At 28.2% G+C, this 22,251-nt stretch overlaps 1 protein-coding gene across 1 annotated transcript; it reads left to right on the top strand.

Moving 5' to 3' along the window:
• The first annotated feature begins 2,216 nt into the window (after positions 1 to 2,216).
• Positions 2,217 to 16,833, top strand: LOC142331954 (LIM domain only protein 3-like). Its single transcript, XM_075378008.1, has 4 exons — positions 2,217 to 2,379; positions 10,235 to 10,442; positions 14,864 to 14,989; positions 16,614 to 16,833. Exons 1-4 carry the CDS (start codon positions 2,217 to 2,219, stop codon positions 16,831 to 16,833), a joined length of 717 nt encoding a protein of 238 aa, XP_075234123.1.
• Positions 16,834 to 22,251: the final 5,418 nt, after the last annotated feature.

Here is a 22,251-nt window from a genome sequence, read left to right as displayed (position 1 = left end):
AATAATTTAAGCTCTGCAGCACATTTTTTTCAGAAACTATCAAAGACAAGTTTCTATAGGATTTTTAAATTTTTTTAAGTCAAACATCCCATAAAACCTGTACTTTTTCCTATAATTTATGTTTTAAGTAACTTTTTTATCATCGAATCAAAAGTTAGGATGAAAGTTTTTGTTGAATATGTGTTTGTGAAATTTTTCCTTTGTTATGATTGGTAGAATATATTCTTGAGTGCACAGAGTGGCACACGAAATGATCCAACATTTGGTTTTGTTAAAAAATATTTATTTGAATCGCAATGCAGAAAAGTAAAACACCATATGTTTACTAGATATCTGGAGATTATGTTCTGCATATTACATGTTCAATATGACCCCCATCACGTCTAGCAATTTCTTTAAGACGAACTCCTATGTTATTAATAACTCGACAACACCACATATTCTCGGTTATCTTGTTGCACACCTCAATGATCAACACTCGCACTTCCATCACTGTACGGAGGATATTTAAGGAAAACCTTTTCCTTTAGAAATCCCTTAAGAAAATAATCACACAGATTCAAATCAGGGCAGTGTCCACACGCAAAACGATTAGGAAATCGGTTTGAAATGACATTTGCGCTAAAAGTTTCATACAGAAATTCTAAACAACATTAGCTATATGGTCTGGCTCCATTCTGTATGAACCAATCGTTTTCTAATTGAAACCCTTTTCAAGAAGCTGATGAACAAAACTATTATGCAGCATGTTTAGATTACGTTCACTGCTCACTGTCTGTTCAAAAAAGAATGGTCTATTACCCCTTGACTTAAGCAGCGGCCCGTACCGTAATTCTTGGAGCATGATGCACCTTTTCATGAAACACGTGTGGATTTTCAGAAGCCCAAAAGTGCACATTTTGTTTGTTAATAACCCCGACTAGGTGAAAATGTGCCTCATTTGAAAATCAAATGTTGTTCAACAATACATTTCGGGTTCACAGCCCATTCAGCAAATGCCAATTCATTGATGTTTGTTTTAACTGTTAATTTGGGCAATTCTGTTATTTTATACAGATACAAATGCAAATCGGTTTTTAAAATTTGCTGCACCAAGAATTCCCAAGTTGTGCTGGTGCTTTTCTTGTTGATTTGCTCAGGCTCCTTGAAACGCTTCTCCGATATCTTCAAGATTCTGTGGAGAACAAACATCGGCAGGCCGTTTACGCTTACTCTCAATTACTGAACCATAACTATTAAATTTTTTGTACAAAACCATCTTTGTGTAAGCACCACACTTTTCGTTTCATTAAAAAAAACATACTCTTTTCACGCTGTTCAACAGACTGTCTTTCTTTGTCAGCCATCTTGGAATAACATACAAACAGCGCATTCAGAAAGAGAAGAAACTAATATTCATGAACTGTTGTCACTTCCACCAACATAAAACACATTAATTTTAACACTATTAACCTAAACAATTACTGCCAAAACAAATGCTGCATCATTTTGTGCACCCCTCTATATAAACATGAGAATCATTTAGAGAAAATATTATTGTACACAAAATAAATTTTTAAAATCGTTTTAATCAAAATCATACAGGCTGTTGTTAATATAACTAAATCTTTTTGCAAAATACAAGTTGTATAAAAAAAAAAATTATAATTTTTGCTTTTCTCATGGAGTAATTTACTTTAAAACAAAGGCCATAAAAGATTAAAATCATTTAACAACTACATAATTTCAGGCAAGGAGTTTTAAGTTAAAATTTTTTACTTAACACTACATACATATATCTCATCTCCCTCTTTAAAATATACTATATATGAATCATTAATTATAAAGCATAAATAAATAATTGCCACATCTACATAAATAGAAACAAGGTAAAACTAAACTGTAGATTGTAGTTTTAAAATGTACAATCTGATAATTCCATAACAACTGGAATATTTCAAAGAATAAGATTACATATAGCCAGGAGATTGAGGGATGTGAAAGAAGGATGTAACTAAATAGCTAAAGCCGCATTTAATAAATTTGTTAACAGCCCATTGAAGATCTTTGTTGATTGATCAAATGGTATTCCAGAAGTCTAAAGATGTCTAATGTAACATTCTTGAATTAAGTGTCTTAAGCATCTGCATCCCTTGTTCATGTAATGAATGTAGCTTTTTATATCCACGAATCACCAGACCAGGATGTGTTGTTAATTAGAATCTAACAACAGTATGATGGCCAGGGATAGTACTAAGGTATCATTAGAATTGAAATATAACTGGTTCAAATGGATATCAAGCTTCCACCAAGGAAAGTTAGTGTTTACTATCTGTGATATTCCAAAAATCATTACTGAATTTAAATTATCAATTGGTGCAGTTTCTGAAGATGATATAGGTATTATTATTAATTAATGACCATCATGTTAAGGACAAAACAATAAACTACTTCTATTAAAATTATCCCTTTTCTTTAATCTTCATTTATTCATTCTTAGGATGAAAAACAAAAACAGCAACATCCAAAAATGAAATTTATATATATATCTAAATTCTACTACTGATATAATTGATGCCGCTAAAAAAAATTAAATAAGAAAAAAAAAGAAATATTGAAAATTGAAAGAGAAATAATTTTATAGAATTTTGACCTTAAATAACACCATTCAGTCATATTGATTCAGAATTTATTGTTTTAATATAGTTCAAATTGTAATTATGTAAAGAATATTACAATATTATTATTATTATTATTATTACAGTAATGACAAAGTTAAGCTTAATGATTTATTTTCATGGGGGTAAAATTGTATAAGAATTTAATTACAAAATTAATTTAAAAACAGAAATGAATTAATTAATGTAATTTATTACTGAGTGAGTAATTGAATTACGTGTTTTATCGTTTTAATAATGATAATGAAAAGTGATTCATATGCGATGATATTGGAGTTGTGCGCTGTGATGCTGGGAATAGTAGTATACAGTTGAAGTGAATCGCATTAAACAAAGCAATTAGCAATTGGCAATTAGAATTGAAATTGAGTCTTGGTTGGTATAATGAGCCAAGGCTAGCAGTGATTCTGATTGCTATTGGTTCCAGTCCCTCTCTTTCTCACTTTGTCTGTCTCTCACCCACTCTCTCTCTTTCATATACACCCGATCTCACTCTCTTCACTCTTACAGTTAGTGCAGCTGTGTTTTATGCCTCCTGCTGCCTGTTTTCCTCCTTTCTGCGTGTGTCTGCCTGGCTGCCTTGTACACTGCTCACATAGTAAATTGGGTAGTTCAATTATTTCTCTTATTCAGGGTGGAGCCTTACAATTAGCTAAGTAATTCCATCAAAGAAATTGCTCTAAAACTTTCTTCAATACTTACTCACTCGCTCTACATTTTTTTCTCCCTTCTTTTTTTCTTTCTTTGATTTCATGTATAAAACCTTTTTCTTTTATTTTGTTTCTGGAGTCATCAATCAGTCGTAAAAAGTTTTATATAAAACAGATATTTGAGGATTTAGGTTTTAGTAAATATGTTTAGGTTTAAAGATTAACATAGAACAGGAAGAAATGGAGAATAGCATCAAATGAGTCAACTGATTGATTATTCCCAAAAATGTAAGCAATAAAATTTTAAACTTTCTTTATTAATTTCTACTTTATATGTTATGGATATTGAATTTCTAACTATTCTGGATGTTAAAACAGGAATTACTTTCAATATATTTTCTTTGTAAACTATATTATTATATAGTTAAACAAATGTACTATTTTATAAATGATTTAAAAGCTGCCGGATTATTCCAGAAGTTAAACTCATCATTGCAAAATCAGCTGATTTTTAAAGTCAAAAGTACTAAGGTTTGAATACCTGTAAAGGCAATTGCTTTTATATAGATCTGAATGCTAGACTGTGGATACCAATGTTCTTCGGTGATTGGATTTCAATTAACAACATGTCTGAGCAGTGGTCAAGCTGAATCTATTCTAGACTTCATGTTTATCTGTACTTTCAAACTTACATGCACTACGTCTGCATATATATACATATATATACATATATATATATGTATATATATATATATATATATATACATATATATATATATATATATATGTATATATATATATATATATATATATATTATATGCGTGAACACACACACACACACACTCAGACTCAGTAGCAGCTTGAAAACTAGTTGTTGAAAATATATATATATATAAACTTATATTTTTTAATCTATAATATTAACTTTTAATAATAATTAATTGAAATTTCCATAGAACCAGAGTAATCATGAATTGGTTTTCTATTTTTAATTGAAAAATTCCTGATCATTAAGGAATTACCTTTTAAATCATAAGTATTAATTTAGGACAGTATTTAACCTACCATCCTCTGCATGTAATAACTAATCAACCAATTACTTGCCAACGATTTATAACTGGAAGATTCATTGTATTATTTTTTTTTTCATGTCTTCAAATTTTTTTTATTAAATTTAAAACAAGAGAATTATCGAAATAACATTTATGGAAAATTTATTTAAATTCTAAGTTACATGATCTAAGTTCCAATTTCAGTAATTAAATTACCATCATTAAAAAAAAAAAACTGTTAATAAAAATAATATAAAGAATAATTAATGTTTTTTAATGTTTTATAAGTATTGTCTATTTAGTTATTAACTTTTTATTAGGTGTTTAAAGATTTATTTTGTTTTTAATATTAATTCCTCAGTATATACTGAAGATAACTCCCAAAAAATAAAAATGTGTGTCCATTTTTAAATTAAATTTTAATAAACAGTTTTTTAATACTTATATTTTTGAATTCATTTTATTAACCATTTTTCTGTCATAGTTTTTTTATGTAATTATGTTTTGCATTGTTTATTTTTATAATAAACAAAATTATAATACAATTTATTCTTATAACAGATTTTTGTTACACTTTATTATGTTTAAAGAAAAAAAAAAAATATATATATATATATATATATATATGTAACAATTTTTATAAACATGGGCAATCTAATTGTAGAAATATTAAACATAATTAATGTATTATTAGGTCGTTTAAATATTCTCTATGTTATTTAGTGTTTCTCTCTCTCTCTCTCTATCTCTCTCTCTCTCTATTTCTATGTCTATTGATAATATTATTTATGTCAAAACTAAAACAATTTTTTATGAAATACTCATAGCAAAAATATTCACTGTAATTAAAAAATATATATATAAAATTTAAAAAATATAGAACAGGATTAACATAATTTTTGTTTGCTTCCTGATAACTATATTCATAATTCTAATTGGGGGCACACTAATAAATTTTTCAACACCGGAACGTTTGATTTTTGAACGTTTGATTATAGCAGACTGCAAGAATGTGGTCCACAGACCACATTAGTTATAATATTATAAAAATTGCACATTTATTTCAATGTTTACCTTGATAAGAAGCAAAATCTATCTTTTTCATATCATTTTTAAACTTTTTTAGTGAATTATTTCTTTTTAATAACTTATTTTGTCATTATTTTCTAATGGATATCCAAAAGCAAGGACCATTTTCATGCAGTCAGATTTTTATAATTTAGATAATATATTTTATGGACTAATAATTTTTTGATAACTTATAAATAAAAATAAAATTGACGTGAAGGTTAGGAACCAAACCAAACAATTTTAATATCTACAAAAATATTTAAAACATGAACATTACAAATTTATCACACACCATTTAATGAAGTGATAATATCTTCTATTAAGAAATATGAAAACAATACATATTTAACATTATATTAAAACAAAAGCCAGAATTCTAAGTTAAAACAAATTTTATGTGAAAGGAAAGCTTTTTATTACTCCCAAAAAGCAGTACTGGAACAATGCTCCAGCATCAGCACTTCCCTGCTTGTCTGCTTGTAACATCTGCTCATTAACATTAATCATAACGATTAGGGAAAATTTATTCAAAAGAGATATGAATGTACTTCCACACAAATAATCAGAAATTAATTCTCAAGTGAATTTTCATAAAAAAAAAAAATTATTTCCAAAATACTGGAGAAAAAATTAAAAGAGGAGTTGGTTAAATAAATGATTTGTTTATTTATCCAGATAACATTTAGAATTGCATACAAGATAACTAGGTGCAAATAATAACATTTTCTTATGACATTACATATAGATGATAACTTGTCAATACCAAATTTTAAATCTTTTTCAAACTAAAAATCATATCAAAAATTTCACCTTCTTTATCCAATTCACTATGTAATATGTTGCAAAATTTTAATGTAGTAATAATCATAACTTATTTATTTATTACATAGTAACACAGGCTTATGCCATCTTAAAGTTACTAGATGAATGATAAACAAATTTAGTAGTGTGTGAAAAATGTCATTTCTGATTGTGATTTGAATCTGGGACCTCCAAATGAAAGGTCAAGATACTACCATACTGCCACAGAGATTTGAAAAAAGATAATAGAAAATAAAAATTAATTGCAACAAAATAAATCTACAGTGTACACCGGTTAACCAAATGGTAACGAGATATACAGCCTAGATCAGAAAGACCTACAAAGAGGGGAAGCATTTTCTCCACGTTACAAATTATGAACTAAATTACTGCTATGTATTCGACAAATACATTATGGAGAGATAAAAATATACAATTTATCGATCTTATCAGGAATCTTCCCTTTCCAAAACGAACCCAAAAGGAAATGATATATCGTCATATTAAAATCAAGGAAACCATAAGAAAGATTGGATAAGAGTAGCATTAAAAATAGTAAAATAATAAAAATAAAAATGAAAAGATGTTACAGTTCATATTAATTCATAAAAATTGTAATTATGTGAAGGTAGCTGAATAAACAACATTGTTACAAAATATAATAATTTTATAGTTATTTATTAAAAAACAATTTAAATACAATTTTTTATAATGTATCAAAATGACAACAGCTGCAGGCAACCTGATGTGAGTTACAAGTAATTTAAACTGTAAACTTTTTTAAAATATTAAACTAAACTAAAATTTAATAAATATGTTTTTAGAAGTTACATCATCACTTTTTCAGACACTCTTACAACCAACTTCAGTGACTAGTGCTACTTTTCTCAAGCTACCACCAGCTGATATTGTTTTTATTTTTTAATTAGGGTATTATGTTACATATTAAATAGGAAGACATATTTAGAATATAATCAAAAATTGTGTTGAAATCGAATTTTGTCTTTCCATTTTAGTAAATAGTTGTGTATATTTTCATAATACTTAATTTCTTCTTTTTTTTTTTAAAATATCAAAGTTGTTTTCAGTGTTAGTGGATATATGATTTCAGTCTATGATATCGTCAGTAAAGTATATAGAAAACCAACTGATACAGAGTGTCTGTATAACTCTAACCATCCAATCTCACATAAACTATCAGCTTTTAGTAATATGATTCAGAATACTCAATACATCCATGTCATCTAAAGATCACACAGAATAACTCAATATTATAAAATACGAGTACGTAACATATACACCAATACAAATTGATGTAACAGTAAACTTATTTACATATTCTAACACAAAGTAAATAGAATATAAAAGATAAAGATATGAAAAATACATTACATTAATATACATAAATAAATATTCAGAAAAATAGCTTTTAAAATCCGGTTACAATGATGCCTTCAAAACAAAATAAAATAAATCTTTTACAGAAGAGAATTATCAAACACCATACCTGTAGATTATATAAATTGAACTGTTCATTATTCTACATTATGTTTGTATTTAATAAAGGTTAAGATTTTTTTGCGGATAAGTAGAATAAGGTCAAGAGAAGGAATAATAGAAAAAATAAAAGTATTTGGGGACATTGGTGACAGAGGGCTGAAAGGGCACAATAGAAATAAAAGGAAGGATAACAATGACAATGGAAGCCTTCAGTAAGAAGTTAAAAATTGCTGTTTAATATAATCTAGACTAAAAAGTTAAAAAAAAGGTTAGCCAAATACTACATATGGAGTCTCTTGTTGTATGGAAGTGAAATCATGATGAGGAAGAGGGAGAAATTGCATTGAAATTTTTGAGATGTGGGTAAGAAGAAGGATGGAGGAGAAAGTAAAATGAACAGATAAGTGAGGAATGAGAAATTTATTAACAAGATCAAAGAAGAAAGTAGGAAGTACGTGAAAGAAAAGGAAACTAGTTAGGACATGTGGTTAGAGGAAGTAGAATCTTGACAACTTCATTGGAAGGGTCAGTAGAAGGAAAAAGGAAATGAGGAAGAAGAAGGATGAGATTAGTAGATGAGGTGAAGGTTGGAAACTATAAGGAAATGAAGGAGAAGATTTGGGATAGGAATTGATGGAAACAGTGGCATAAGGGACCTGCAGTCAGGCAGAACACCAAATTATGATGAAGAATAGGATTTGTGTTTTGTATCTCTGTTATATTTGGTAAATTTTGACTACTCTACATTACTATGAAAGATTTTAAATATTCATAGTCTTTCTTTAAGCTATATCCCATTTGACCAACACAAAACACTGTATAACTGGAGCACTTCAGATAGCATGTTCCAGAAGCAGTGTGGTTTTAAATGTATTTTGCATGTAATCTTTTGTGTTATTTCCCATGTTATACTCAGGTTTTTTTTAAATTTATGAGCTCTAGAAGAATAATTGTGAGTTTATAGAAGCACCAATCACTGAAGGTGGCTATTATATAAATTATTCTGTCCCGAGCCCTTTTGGGCTTTACCGGAGGTGATCTTTGAAACCTCTGCTTTTGACATATTCCAGTTCGCCTCAACCAGGATGCCACCGATGCAAATGCCACGAGTGACATTCCCATCAGTGTACAACTAGTTAATGAACTCAAAACAAAACACATCTCACCAAGTCTTAAGCAAGACTGAAAATACCTAACTAACAAAGGAATTGAACTACCTACCCGTAGAAGGTAAAAGTGAGTTCAACAGCCATCATGAAAAAACATACTGTTATCCTCAAAAATAATAAATCCCAAGCCATGCTTCTTAGAAAAAGTGTCCAATTTAACTAAGCCAAATATATTATTGCACATCATACCAATCCCATTAAAATTTAGTTTATATCTAGCCTTTCAAGTGATACCTTCATCTTGTTAACAACAGGGAATGGCTGTATAATGAGCATCAGTACTCTCAGAAATTGTAACTAATGTCATTTATACCTTATATATATTTCAAGAGCACAGTCATATGAAAGTATCGGTGCAAAGCAACAAATTTACGTTATCTTTTTTTATAGATTACATTGCACTAACTCCAATCGGCAGGAAAAACTACAAAAATGTATATTCATATGTAATTTAATCTTTTTAATGTAATTGAAGTTATTTAATATGATATTATCTTACAACAGGCTTGAAGTTTTTATTGATTTTATTCAATCTAATCTTTAACATTCACAAGACAGTACTATTAAATGATGCCCAGCAATCAATGTAAACATTAAAATCCAACTAAAAAACAAATATGCCTTTAATTGGATTAAAATCTACTTCACGGATCATGTAATAATGGTTCATCATTTTCTATTAGTTGTATTCATTACGTTTATGATATAAATTAAAAATATCAACTAGCAATGGTATTTATTATTCAGTGAGATCATGAAATCAGAAATTATAAATTATTTTAATTTTTAAAAGCTAATAGACCAATATTTGTTTTTGATTTAATTGTGTTTTTATTTTTTTTTTATTCCCAATTTATTTGAGATATAATCATCCTTCTTGGATCATATAAGCATTAGTTGTAGTATTTGTTTGTATGTATTGTTTGTATTCTTCCTTATTTATTACAAACATATTTTACTTTATACATGAAATATATTTATTTTGTAATTTTATTTCTTTTCAGGTTATATAATGATTAATGATTTTTTTAAATATTATTTCAGTTATTCTTTTAAATTTGGATTATTTTACATTCCATTTGTAGCTTTATTTTTTTATTTTTACAATTATTTTGTATGATATTTTACTTTTTTTTTTGCATTAGCTTTCAAATAAATGTGCTTTTTAAATACACCTAATTTTGCATTAAAGAAATCCATTTTAGTTTTACACCCTTAAAAATAACAAAAACATAATGGTTCTGAATAGTGAATCCTTAAGCTGTTATATTTAGGAAGAGAGGAAAAATAAGACATTATGTAATGAAAGATAGTTGTTGTTCTTGTGTTATAGATGACAGAATAGGCGGAACGGCAGCACTAATTAAGGAGTGTGCTGGCTGTGGCAAAAGAATTACTGAAAGGTTCCTATTGAAAGCGCTAGATCTATTCTGGCACGAAGACTGTCTCAAATGTGGATGTTGCGACTGCAGGCTAGGAGAAGTTGGTTCAACTTTATATACAAAAGCTAACCTTATACTTTGTAAACGTGACTACCTCAGGTAATTTTGTTTAAATTAATTAGAGTATACTTCTTCTTTCTATGTATTAATTACATTAATTTTATTGATAATACCTTATTATATTTTATTGAAGTATAAAACATATAAAGTATTCTTTGGCAGAAGCAAGTCTATTCTCTCTAAGGTTTAAGTCTTCTATTCTTTTGTAATATAAAATATGGTTCTGTAAACTAACTTACCTACAAGCTATTATCCATTGAAATCAATGGCATTCTTATACTTTATGTTTACATGACATATTTGGGAAGGAGTTTAAAATTCTTCTCCATTTTCCAGTCTCCTTTGTTTATATGTATTTACATGTGTGTTAATCTGTGTGTGTGTTTTTAACTATTCTGGAGTAATTTTTGTACAAGTAAAAGTAAAACAATACTTTCAGTAAAATTTGTTTAATAATTTTTTACTGTTACATAACTTTGTTTTGGGTTAAAAATGTATCAACTGTGGGGATCATATTCAGCTCGCTCATGAAACTGCCCAACTTTCAAACAAGAGAAGGCAATTCTTAAAATTTGTACTGAGCAGAAGCAATTTTTTCCAGTGCCACAAAGAGAATATAAAAAGACCTGAAATCATTGAACCTGGTAAAAACAGATGTCTCTTTTTCAGACAACAAGGAAACCCTCTATAAATGTGGTTAATCAACAGTTTGGATCCTGTAGTGCAGGGATTGGCAATGCAGCACCTGCAGGTGCCATGGCGCTCTCGATGAGATTTTTATACACCTCACTATATTACACACATACTAAGTCCAATAACTGTATCAGTGTCGTGCGTATATAAAACAATATAAATGCACAAGCTCACTGTCAGAAAATAGTAATCAGGGTCACATATTGATACAGTTTCTAGTTAGTACATAAGAATATTGTGCTCCAGGGTAAGTTTTGCAGTCAACGAGTTGATTTCTAAATCTTTGCTTAACCATGATATAATCTATCTGATACCTTGCAGTATCGCCTGGCTTTTTCCAAGTGTATATTCTTCTATTATAATTTTTAAATTGGGTGTTCGCAATTACTAAATTATACTTCGTGCAAAACTCTATAAGTCGGTCCCCTCTTTCATTCCTTTTGCCCAGCCCGTATTCACCCACTATATTTCCTTCCTTGCCTTTTCCAATGCTTGCATTCCAATCTCCAACTATTATTAAATTTTCATCTCCTTTTACGTGTTTCATTGCTTCATCAATCTCTTCGTATACACACTCTACCTCATCATCATCATCATGGGCGCTTGTAGGCATATAGACGTTAACAATCATTGGCGGTTTAGGTTTTGATTTTATCCTTATTACAATAATTCTATCGCTATGCGTCTTGAAATACTCCACTCTCCTCCCTATCTTCTTGTTCATCACGAGTTAATTACTCTAAAGTCCCCTGTCCAAAAGTCGCCTTCCTCTTCCCACCGAACCTCACTAATTCCTACTATATCCACCTTTACCCTATCCATTTCCCTTTTTAAATTTTCTACCCTACCAACCTTTTTTAAGCTTCTAACATTCCACGCTCTGACTCGTAGAATGTTATTTTTTACTTTTCTGGTGACCCCTTCCTTAGTAGTCCCCACCCGGAGATCCGAACGGGGGACTATTTTACCTCTGGAATATTTTACCAAGGAAGGCGCCTCCATTATTATTATGTGAAAATGCAGAGAGCCACATTTTCTTGGAAAAAAAACAGCTGTAGTTTTCCATTGCTTTCAGCTGCGCAGTACTCAGAGGACTGAGTGATGTTGATATGGCCGTTTAAGTCATTGTGACTCACACCCCTAACAACTACTGAAAGAGCTGCTGTCCTCTTTCAGGAATCATTCCTTAGTCTGGCTCTCAACAGATACCTCTCCGATATGGTTGCACCTTCAGTCCAGCTACTCTGTAACCCTGAGCACTCAAGCCCCCTCACCAACGGCGAGGTCTAATGATTCATAGAGGAGGAAAGAAGGATAATTGGGAATTAAATATTAAGATAGTGGAACACAACATACCAGACATGGGAGATTTTTGTTATTTAGAAAATAAAATTACAAAGTATGAACTAAAGCAAAAGCCGATTGGCACTACCAAAGAAAGTTATAATGCAAAATGAAACTACTAGAATTAAATATAAATCAAATATTTAGAAAAAATTTTTGAAAATATTTGTGTAGAATATAACATTTTATATTGTGAAACACATACAATAAGGAAAAACAAAAAGGAAAAGAATAAAGGTTCTGAAATGTAATGTTACAGTTGGATTTTAAAAGTTGTGCAGATCGATACAATTTAAGATGAAGGATTCATTTATATAAAATCATTATTATTAATAATAATAATAATTAATCTATTCAAATTTCAATAACCTAGTATATAATAAGTATGTGACTTACTTAAAGCAGATTTTATTAATGATATAACCTACAATTAAACCAGGGAAAACTAATGATGAAATCACTTAAATCAGAATTTATAATTACATTTTATTTTAATTGCAATGATTATGTTTTTAATATGATTTCTTATTTTCTAATATTGTAATGAATTCCCTATTATAAATAAGGAATTCATTTATCATATTACAGAGGATAAATTCTAAAACATATTAATGATAGACAAAATAAACACAACGATCTTATTGAACAAATTTTAGAACAGCAGCCACTGCTGAATAGAACAGTTATGAGATAACTGTGTTTCAAAATAAATGAAAACTGCAACATCAGTGTCAAGATGAATTCTGGCAAATATCATTGGTGGGTAGAAATAAATTAATAAAACATTGAAAACCGTCATGGCAGAAAGAAACATTTACAGGAAATCTGTTTCAAAGCAAATGGAACTGAAGTAGTAATGTAAAAACTAATTTGATACAATGGCATTACACATATGTAATTCTGTGATTGGTTGTGGAAAAACAACCAGAAATTGGAACTAAAATTACTTGAGTCAGCCTGAACATTCTTCTTCCATGATCTTCTTTCTTAAATTCAAGGCATCAACTTATATATTTCTCCTATTTTCTATTCCTGATGTGTTTGTTGTAATTAGTTCAACTTGTGAACAATAAGCAAACACCCAATGCCCAATGAAATGAGGATGATATGTATGATAAGTAAATGTAGTTGGGTGTAAATTTGGTGAATATTTACACCGATTTGGGAAGCGAGAGATTCCCAACTGTATATACCGTGGCCTTGTAGATTCATCTTACCATACATTTTGTGAATGTGACATATGGATCGGATACAAAGAGAGAGCAGGCCTTGGATGCCTGAAAACACTGTAAGTGTTATATGATGCAAGGAGTGGTAGAAGAATGAAATGCTATAAACAGTTTGACCGTGAAAATTCTTCAGAGGAAAGAAATAGAGTTTCATGACTGGAACAGAGAATAGCAAGTATAAAAAAAAGGAAGAGAAAAACTGAGACCTGGCTACTAGGGGGGATCTGGAAACAGTGTAGCCGGACTTAGTTTCCCTCCCTGGTGGCTTGAGGCAAGACCGTGAGTCCTGGTTACTGTGGCGGGGCCTGGGAACGGCATAGGCCTGGTTACCTTGCCTCAGTGATTTGAGGTTGATGAATAAAAGATCTGCCTCCTCTGGGTTGAGTATTGCTTGAATACCGATCCGACCCAGGGGAACAGAAAAAAAACTAAGGTGTAGTCTTGTACAAACTCAGGCGGACCACTCCTGAGATGTGATGTTAATTTAAACCTAACCACCAAAGAACATCAGTATTCATTGTCTAATATTCAGATTCATATAAAAGTAACTTCCTTTTACTAGGATTTTAACCTCAGAGTACCTTCAATTTCAAAAATGAGCTGTTGTTTAACAGCTGATCTGTGACAATGATATTACCAGTAGATCAACTCAACGAGCTTTCTTATACACAGCTTAATTTTTTGGCCATGCACTTCTAGATGTTTGTTTTATTGAAATAAACTTTATTATGACACTATGTAAATAATAGTTTCTCAGAATGATTCATCCACTAAAAGAGGTTTTTAGAGGTTTATTCATCCACTAAAAGAGGATTTTAAAACAGGTTTAATAAATAGTTGTCGTCAGAAAATTGTTTTAGTTTCAACCACCGCACTAATTTGTTTTACCCACCTTTTAACACATATCATGGAGTTTTTGATACTGGCATCTCAGAGGAAGGTGTTTGTCAATAGAGAAAGAACTTATGTACGAGAACAGTTTTTTTGTACTCGCAAACCATTATCATCCCTTTCATTTCAAAGAAATATCACAAGAAGTATAAGCAACTAAAAATAAATTAACTCTAAAACAAGGCATATTTCATTAATCTTCCTTAAAGCTATAAAAATGCAACCTCTGTGCATACTGTTTAATGATCATTTGATAAAAATACGATAATTTGTTTGGCATTAATGAATTAATTTGTGTTACAGATTATTTGGAACAACAGGTTTTTGTGCTGCTTGTAATAAAGTAATACCAGCGTTTGAAATGGTTATGAGAGCAAAAACAAACGTATACCATTTAGAATGTTTTGCCTGTCAACAGTGTAATCACAGGTAATCTATTTATCAATTATAATATTTTGATTATATATTATTAATAGTATAAATTTAGATGCTGTTATAATATGTGAAAAAATTAGTAAAACACTACATTTTTATTAAAGTGCTATATCTTATGAATTCTGTGTGATTCATGTATTTACAATATACTGAATTAAAAAAAATATGTTGACTGTTACACATTTGGTGAAATAATGTTTGTGTTCATGAATGGGTGCATATGTACTAGGAGAAAGAGCAAATAATACACAAATAACAAATGATTCCTTCTACCGTGTCATTTGCTTTGTTCATTCAAGTGAACACTATGTCAATATATTTGGCAAAAATCTTATCCATAATATTAATTTTTTTTCTAAGCTATAAAAATTTTATGCTAATGAAAGTTAAATGAAAATAACGTTTAAGATATTGCCTGAAAACAACCATCTAACAAATTATAAAATTACCGAACCTGAAATGAAAATATCTAAAATAACAAAACAAACAAATCTAAAAATAAAATTTTACAGATTTAATAAAGTTGTGGTATATTTAGATATATTTTTTTCTTTTACTTTTGTAACTTGAAAAACAGATGAGTAATTTTCATGATGCTTAAAAAATAAATTTTGAAATTTGACTAACAAGCGTTTAATCCTTATATATTTGTATTTATTAATATTCTAAATAAATGTACATTAAAAAAAATATGCGCAAAGAAACCATATTTTGCAAAATTTTATTCTCTTTCCATAATAAAATATATACAGTTACGTACAGTTTGTTACAAAATAAAAATTAGAAGTGATAAAAAGTCCATAAAACTAATTTAAACTTACTTCACTGTGGAGTGGTGAAGCATATCTTCCTTTCATTCAGAAGGTTCTGGTTCAATCCCAGACAGGTTTGGTGTCTGGGATACACTGAAAAATTCATTAATCATAAAATAATTAAGTACTCAAATGATTTGAGGATATGCTACATTAAATGAATATACAGAGAACATAGAATTTATGCTTTTATTTAAATTTTTTTAATTAGCATTGTTTAAAAACATGTTGATATAGGCTAACATTATTTCTATAAAGAAGAATTTTTTAATTTATTTAAAATAAATATGTATAAATATCTTCTTGATTGGTTGTTTATTAAAAATGACAATAAGGCCCTTTCTCTTAAGCCAAGTATTATTTTTTTGACATAAATGAATACAGTTCTGCTGTCTGGTTTTATAGAAGTGGCTATTCTCAGTCCTTAATATTAGTTAATGGTGGGCAACGATAAACATAAAAATATATAAACATAATTTACTAAATATTGCTCCACATAAATTATATTTATGGATGCCAAAAAATAATCTATTATAAAGTGCTGTAATTAACTATTTTCAATAATGGATTGTAATCTTGAAAAAATCTTCTAGAAGAGTACTAAAAGATATTTAGAAAATGAGTCACAATTTTTTGTGTAATATATTAATTTTGACTATTTTTGAAATTACAAAAAAAAAATTGTTCAATATTATTTATTAGTTAATGTAAAACAATGCAGTTCTCTTAATTTATAATTGCATTATTAAAAATCTTACAAAGATATTAATTATTTCTTATTATTAATATCATTATTCTATGTACAGGTTCTGTGTGGGTGATCGTTTCTACTTGTGTGATAACAAGATCCTATGTGAATACGACTATGAAGAAAGATTGGTATTTGCAAATATGGCGTACAATCCTAGCAACCTTGCACATATTAGAAGGCAAGTCGGTAATTTACAGGTAGGGAAATTAATAATGGGAATGAGGAAATTATCAGAGTTAGACCATCATAAAAAGCTACTTGTGACTGTGAATTGAGGTCTTAGCAACAATTTTGATTCGGTCTATTTCTTTATCAAAAATAAATTTTTAACTATATAAGACTTAAAAGATTTTCCTGAACATTAAAAAGTCCTTAATAAATAAATAACTAAATTTTTTATTCTGATCGATCCATAATAGTACATTATGTAGATCATGAGAGAAATGAACAGGTATGCTACCCCAAGGATATTGAAAGGAATAACATTTACGTAGATGGATCAGGGTGGTGAAACCTGCAGCATCACACAATATACAAGTAATCATAAAATTAAAAGTAAATTTAGTTAAAGTCCATATTAATTATTCAAAACATAAACACGTGAAGTAATATATCAAGGTAAATATATCAGGATTCTAAATAAAACAAATAACTTCAGAATAATAAATAATTTCAGAAGGCAATATTAAATATTAATTGAGCAGTATTTTTTGTATAAGTTGAATGTGATGTGGAAAATTCAGGGTTTTATTTTTTAATTAGTATTATTTAAACATTCATTGAAGAGTAGTACTGTTTCAATAATATATATATATATATATTATTTTATTTTAAATAAATTTGTGGGAATATTTTTTAAAGGTTCAGAATAATCTATTAAAAATGGGAACAGAAACATAATAAGGTACTTTCTTGTAAGCCAAAATTGTGTTGAATTACATAAAAACTGTTTAGTTGTCTAGTTTTTAAAATTATATTTTATTTTTATAAGTGATTATTCTTTTAGCAAAAATTATACATTTATAGATAGATATAAACAAAGTTATCTGACCTGTTTTATTTCATTATCAGTATCATTTAGATTTATTGTTTAATTTTTTAATATTTAAATAGTCCAGCAATAAAACAATAAAAAATGCTTGTATATTCTAATAATTACTGCTAATCTATCTCATCAGATTACATAAGAGTCTCATATAGTAATTCAGTTAACATGGATCACCAAAGTTAAACATTACATAGCCATTCATTACATTTTATTGGTACTTAATATTTCTAATGATCACCAAGTTCTACACCACTGAAGTTTAAAATAATAATAAAGAAAAACAGTAATACAAGAAAATTATATTAAAACAGAAATAAAACAGTATTCCTGTTTTAACTCACCCTTTGAGCACATAATTAATTTGTGTGTTTGTGACACAGTTACAGCCAAATAGTTCTACAGTTTGCATAAAATTTTATGCAAGTTACATGTTATTACATGGAAAAATGTACATGAAATAATTTTTCATAAGGTTTTCTGTTTCAAACTGATAGTCAGTATAGCTGTTGAGGAAATCCTCTCTTGCTAAATCGTTGCCTTTAAAATTGTTAATATTGTCATTGTTGTTGTTAATATTGTGAGATGTGGGATATGCTTCTTAGAACAAAGAAAAAAAAATCACTGGAAAACTGTTTTTTTTTTTTGTTTTTTTATCTTTTGTTGTAGGCAGATGTTGACTTCATCGTTTGTGGTAGGCAAATGTTGACTTCAAAATTTTGTTAAGTTCTTTTATGAGTTTATGATATTTTTCTATAAAATTGCATCCAATTTGTTCACAAAAATAATTTTATGATCACAAAATAACATAATGCCAAAGACAATTTCCTGACGTAAATACGGGTGTATTTGTATGAGGTCCATAACCAAAATGAACATAGATGACTTGACACAAAGTACAAGTAACTCCAGAAACTCAAAAAACAAGATAATTCACAACAAATACAATTTCAACCGTATTTCAAATAGATATTTTCCAACAGTTAGTTACTAGAATACAGCAGCATTATTCGATGAAGTTAGTCACAAAAATACTGAAAGCATTTATAAATTTAAAAAAGATATTTTAGAAAGGTTTAGTTTTTCAATAGAAATTAATAGAATTAGAGTAAATGTTACAACGGGAAATAGATTGTTAATAAATCATTCAACATAAAATTTGTCTTTTAAAACTGGAGACACATTATTTCTTTCCATTATTCTAATTAAAAACAGTCATATTCATTATTATCCTTTTAATCCATCGTTTGAAAATTCATTTTTTTTCTAAATATTCATAATATTTTTGTTTATTTATATTTTCCTTTTCTCCCCCAATTTTTGTGCTCCTTTTGCATTCCATTTGGAATTTATCCCGTTTTTACTTTAATCAATTCTTTTCTATTTTTATTAGTATTTCTATCTTCTCTTTTTTAAGGCAGATTTCATTTCCTTCCAATTCATTACGTCAAGAAATTTTTTTAAATTCTTCTTTAAAAAAAGTTAATTGAATTTTTGGGAGATTCAAATTTTAAAACTTATCCTGACCTTAAGAAATTGAACAGAATTGTTTGTAATGAATAAGTAACTAAATGTTGAAGATAATTTCAAATGATAAGAGGAATTTTATATTATGAAGAACAATTTTCTTAGGATCTATTTTGTAAATAGAAATATGTATGCTGTTTCAGCTCGAGGACCATTACTGTTTGGTAATTTTATTAGAAAATAAAATATTACTTAATGGTTATATAAGAAAATGGTTATATATTTCTGAAAAAACAAATAGATCTAGTTTGAAAATAATTTTTCACCGGTAGTTCTGATAATTTCACAACTTCTGGTACATCTTAGGAATTAAAATCCTTGAAAATGAAGGAACTCATATCTGAATGGTCCTCTCTGAATCATAGAAGTTAAATTAGATTGGATGCAGTCTCATTGTATGCTGTTATGTTCAGAGACGATGGTGCCATTTAAAAAATAATATGTTTAAGTTTAAATTGGGTCCTGGGTAAATAATAACGTGTTTCTTCTTACATCCTGATAAATAAACAATAAATTTTTATTCTGATCAGTACATAAAAATACATTATGTAGATCATGTCAATATAAGATGAATTATAAATATAAAACAAATTATCAGTTAAAATATAGGACTTTTAATATAGGTTTAAAAGCCCTATTAATGATTTAAATATAAACATATGAAACATTAAGGTAAATACATTAAATATAAAAAAATTCTATAAAATATTTCACAATTCAGAAGCCGCTATTGAAAATTAATTATTTTAAGTACATATTCATGAACACATTGAACAAGTTGCAGATAAATCGAGGTTTTTTTTTTGTTTTTAATTAATATTATTTAAAAAAATCATCAGTAGAATAACATTGTTTCCTTAAAAGAAACCCTTTTAGTTGTATTTTAAATAAATTGGTGGGAACTGATGGTTCTACAAAACTAGAAACATCTCAGAGGGTCACATTAAATGAACTGATTACTACAGAATATTAAAGATTCACAATTCTAATTACAGTTCAACAAAGCTAACAAACATTTATTACCAAGTGATTAATGATACAGAAGTTGATACCATGTAAAATTAATTTAATAAAGAAAGAAAAGAGCATTAATTCTGAACAACCTCCTCTCTTTTAAAACTCAACCAATTCATAAGCTAGTAAATGAAACATTTCAATCTTTTACTTTGCCGTCTAGATAGCACTACTATAGCTCCGGAAGGAAAAGTATTGTAACTGGTCCAATTTGGGCATATGCAATTTTCACCGGATCTTGATGTTTTGAGACTTTAGGAACTTAAAAAACCGGAAGGAAATTTACCAGATGTTAATGTTCATATGTACATGAGTTCAGTGTTGACCTCTAAATCACCTTATATTTTCAGAACTACTAAACCAATTTTGACCAAATTTAGTCAGATTACTTCTGTATATGGGGCATTGATTCCATTAAATTTTCAACTTAAAAGGTCAAGATTTTACCTAATGAAGGTCATCATACTTTTTTAGGCTCATTTGTTAACAATTAAAAAATAACAATATTTGAAAAAAAATAATTTTTGCAAAATCACATCCCCACTCCAAAAAATGCTGTTGTATTCATCTGCTATGGTATGAAATAACAGGTGAGCAGTAGAATTAAATACATGAATAATATTTAAAGTGCTGGATCTTGAAATTGATCACCCAATCGACTTCGTACCTGACGCATTAAGCCTCACAGCTACACCAGCCTGCCAACTGTACAAGCAAAATTTGTTCTAAGTAAGTCAGTCTACATAGTTAGGGTCTATATAAGCAGGTGAAATTACATAAGTTTAGTTAGTACCAACCTGCGTGAATTAAATACGGTACACATGTACGCTTTAGTTAGAATTATTGAATTTAATAAATGGGAAAATATTATATTTAAATAAAATGATAAATATTGTACATTAAGTTGTATGTGTAAGCTGTGTATCAAAAACAACTGTGCTGACAGCTTTTTTTAAATGTTTTGGTTACCAATTTATTTTACAAAAGCATTATTTTTTAAAATCATATATGATTAGGGTTCATGACCACCTTCCACTGTTTCTTTAATCAACAACAATGAAACTGAATATTCAATAACTTTATTGTATAGCAAACACTACAAGCATGTACTTCTAACAATATGACTTATATATTACAATTACAATTAAAAACATAAGTTTTCAAAGCTTATAATGCTATCAATTGATGCACTCTTATCAATTATGGTTAAAAACCTCCATTCATCAATCGGATAAATAAATAAAGTTAAAAAAATTAATAAATTAGGTTGTATAGGATCTTAACTAATTACAAAAAAAAATATTTTAATATAAAAAGACAATGCCAAATTTGTTATCATAAATTTCACTTTATGTTAAATAAGTTAATGACATTAGTACCAATACATTTACCTAAAATACAACCTTATGTATGACAAACTACTTTTATTTACAATTGAAGTGCAATGCTAAATTGTGCTTGCTATAGATGATGTATGATTTGTTGCTTTGCTAAAAAGTTTAAGAAACAACAATAATTTTATATTCATTCTATTTATGAATTTTTTTTTTAAATGTACCAATTCATATTTTATGTTCCTAATTAATTCCTGAGAATGTGATTGTCTAGCTTTGATCCTCATTGAAAACTTAAGAAATCTTTGTTAAAGATTTTTGAATTTTTAAATTTTATTTGATAACATTTTATCATTTTTAAACTATATTATTTTTTAATAAAATATATTAGTATTGCCTTTTATGCTAAAATAAGTAGTTCATTTTATTTAAGGTGGTATAATTTTTTAGGAAATTATTTTATTAAAAAAATTCACTTTTTTCTTATTTATTCAATATTTTTTGATTTTTTTTTTTGAAATGATAAGAAAATATATAAATTTCAAACAAAAGAATAATCTTTTTTAATCATAATAATGAGTAAATAATAAAAAAAAGAGTTAGGCCTACATAAAATTTTCCTTTTATTATTACGAGGATATCCTAACCTAGAATGAAAATTAAGAGCCAAAATTTAATAACCAATAATATTAATACTGACCACACTATCAAACCTTTTTAATATTGTATTGGTCGACAATATAGACTAAGTGAAAGAAGTTTATAATATAAAT

This window comes from Lycorma delicatula, chromosome 11, assembly GCF_047948215.1.
Source record: "Lycorma delicatula isolate Av1 chromosome 11, ASM4794821v1, whole genome shotgun sequence".
Lineage (NCBI taxonomy): Eukaryota > Metazoa > Arthropoda > Insecta > Hemiptera > Fulgoridae > Lycorma > Lycorma delicatula.
Note: the sequence above shows the minus strand (reverse complement) of the source record. Positions and strands in the feature narration are given on the sequence as shown.

Bases quoted from the DNA above. Each gene is read 5' to 3' on its own strand.
- LOC142331954 (XM_075378008.1), top strand. From the start codon at position 2,217: ATGGCCAGGGATAGTACTAAGGTATCATTAGAATTGAAATATAACTGG. The intron at 10,443-14,863 runs GTAATTTTGTTT...TTTGTGTTACAG, and splicing joins TGTAAACGTGACTACCTCAG to ATTATTTGGAACAACAGGTT. The intron at 14,990-16,613 runs GTAATCTATTTA...TTCTATGTACAG, and splicing joins TGTCAACAGTGTAATCACAG to GTTCTGTGTGGGTGATCGTT.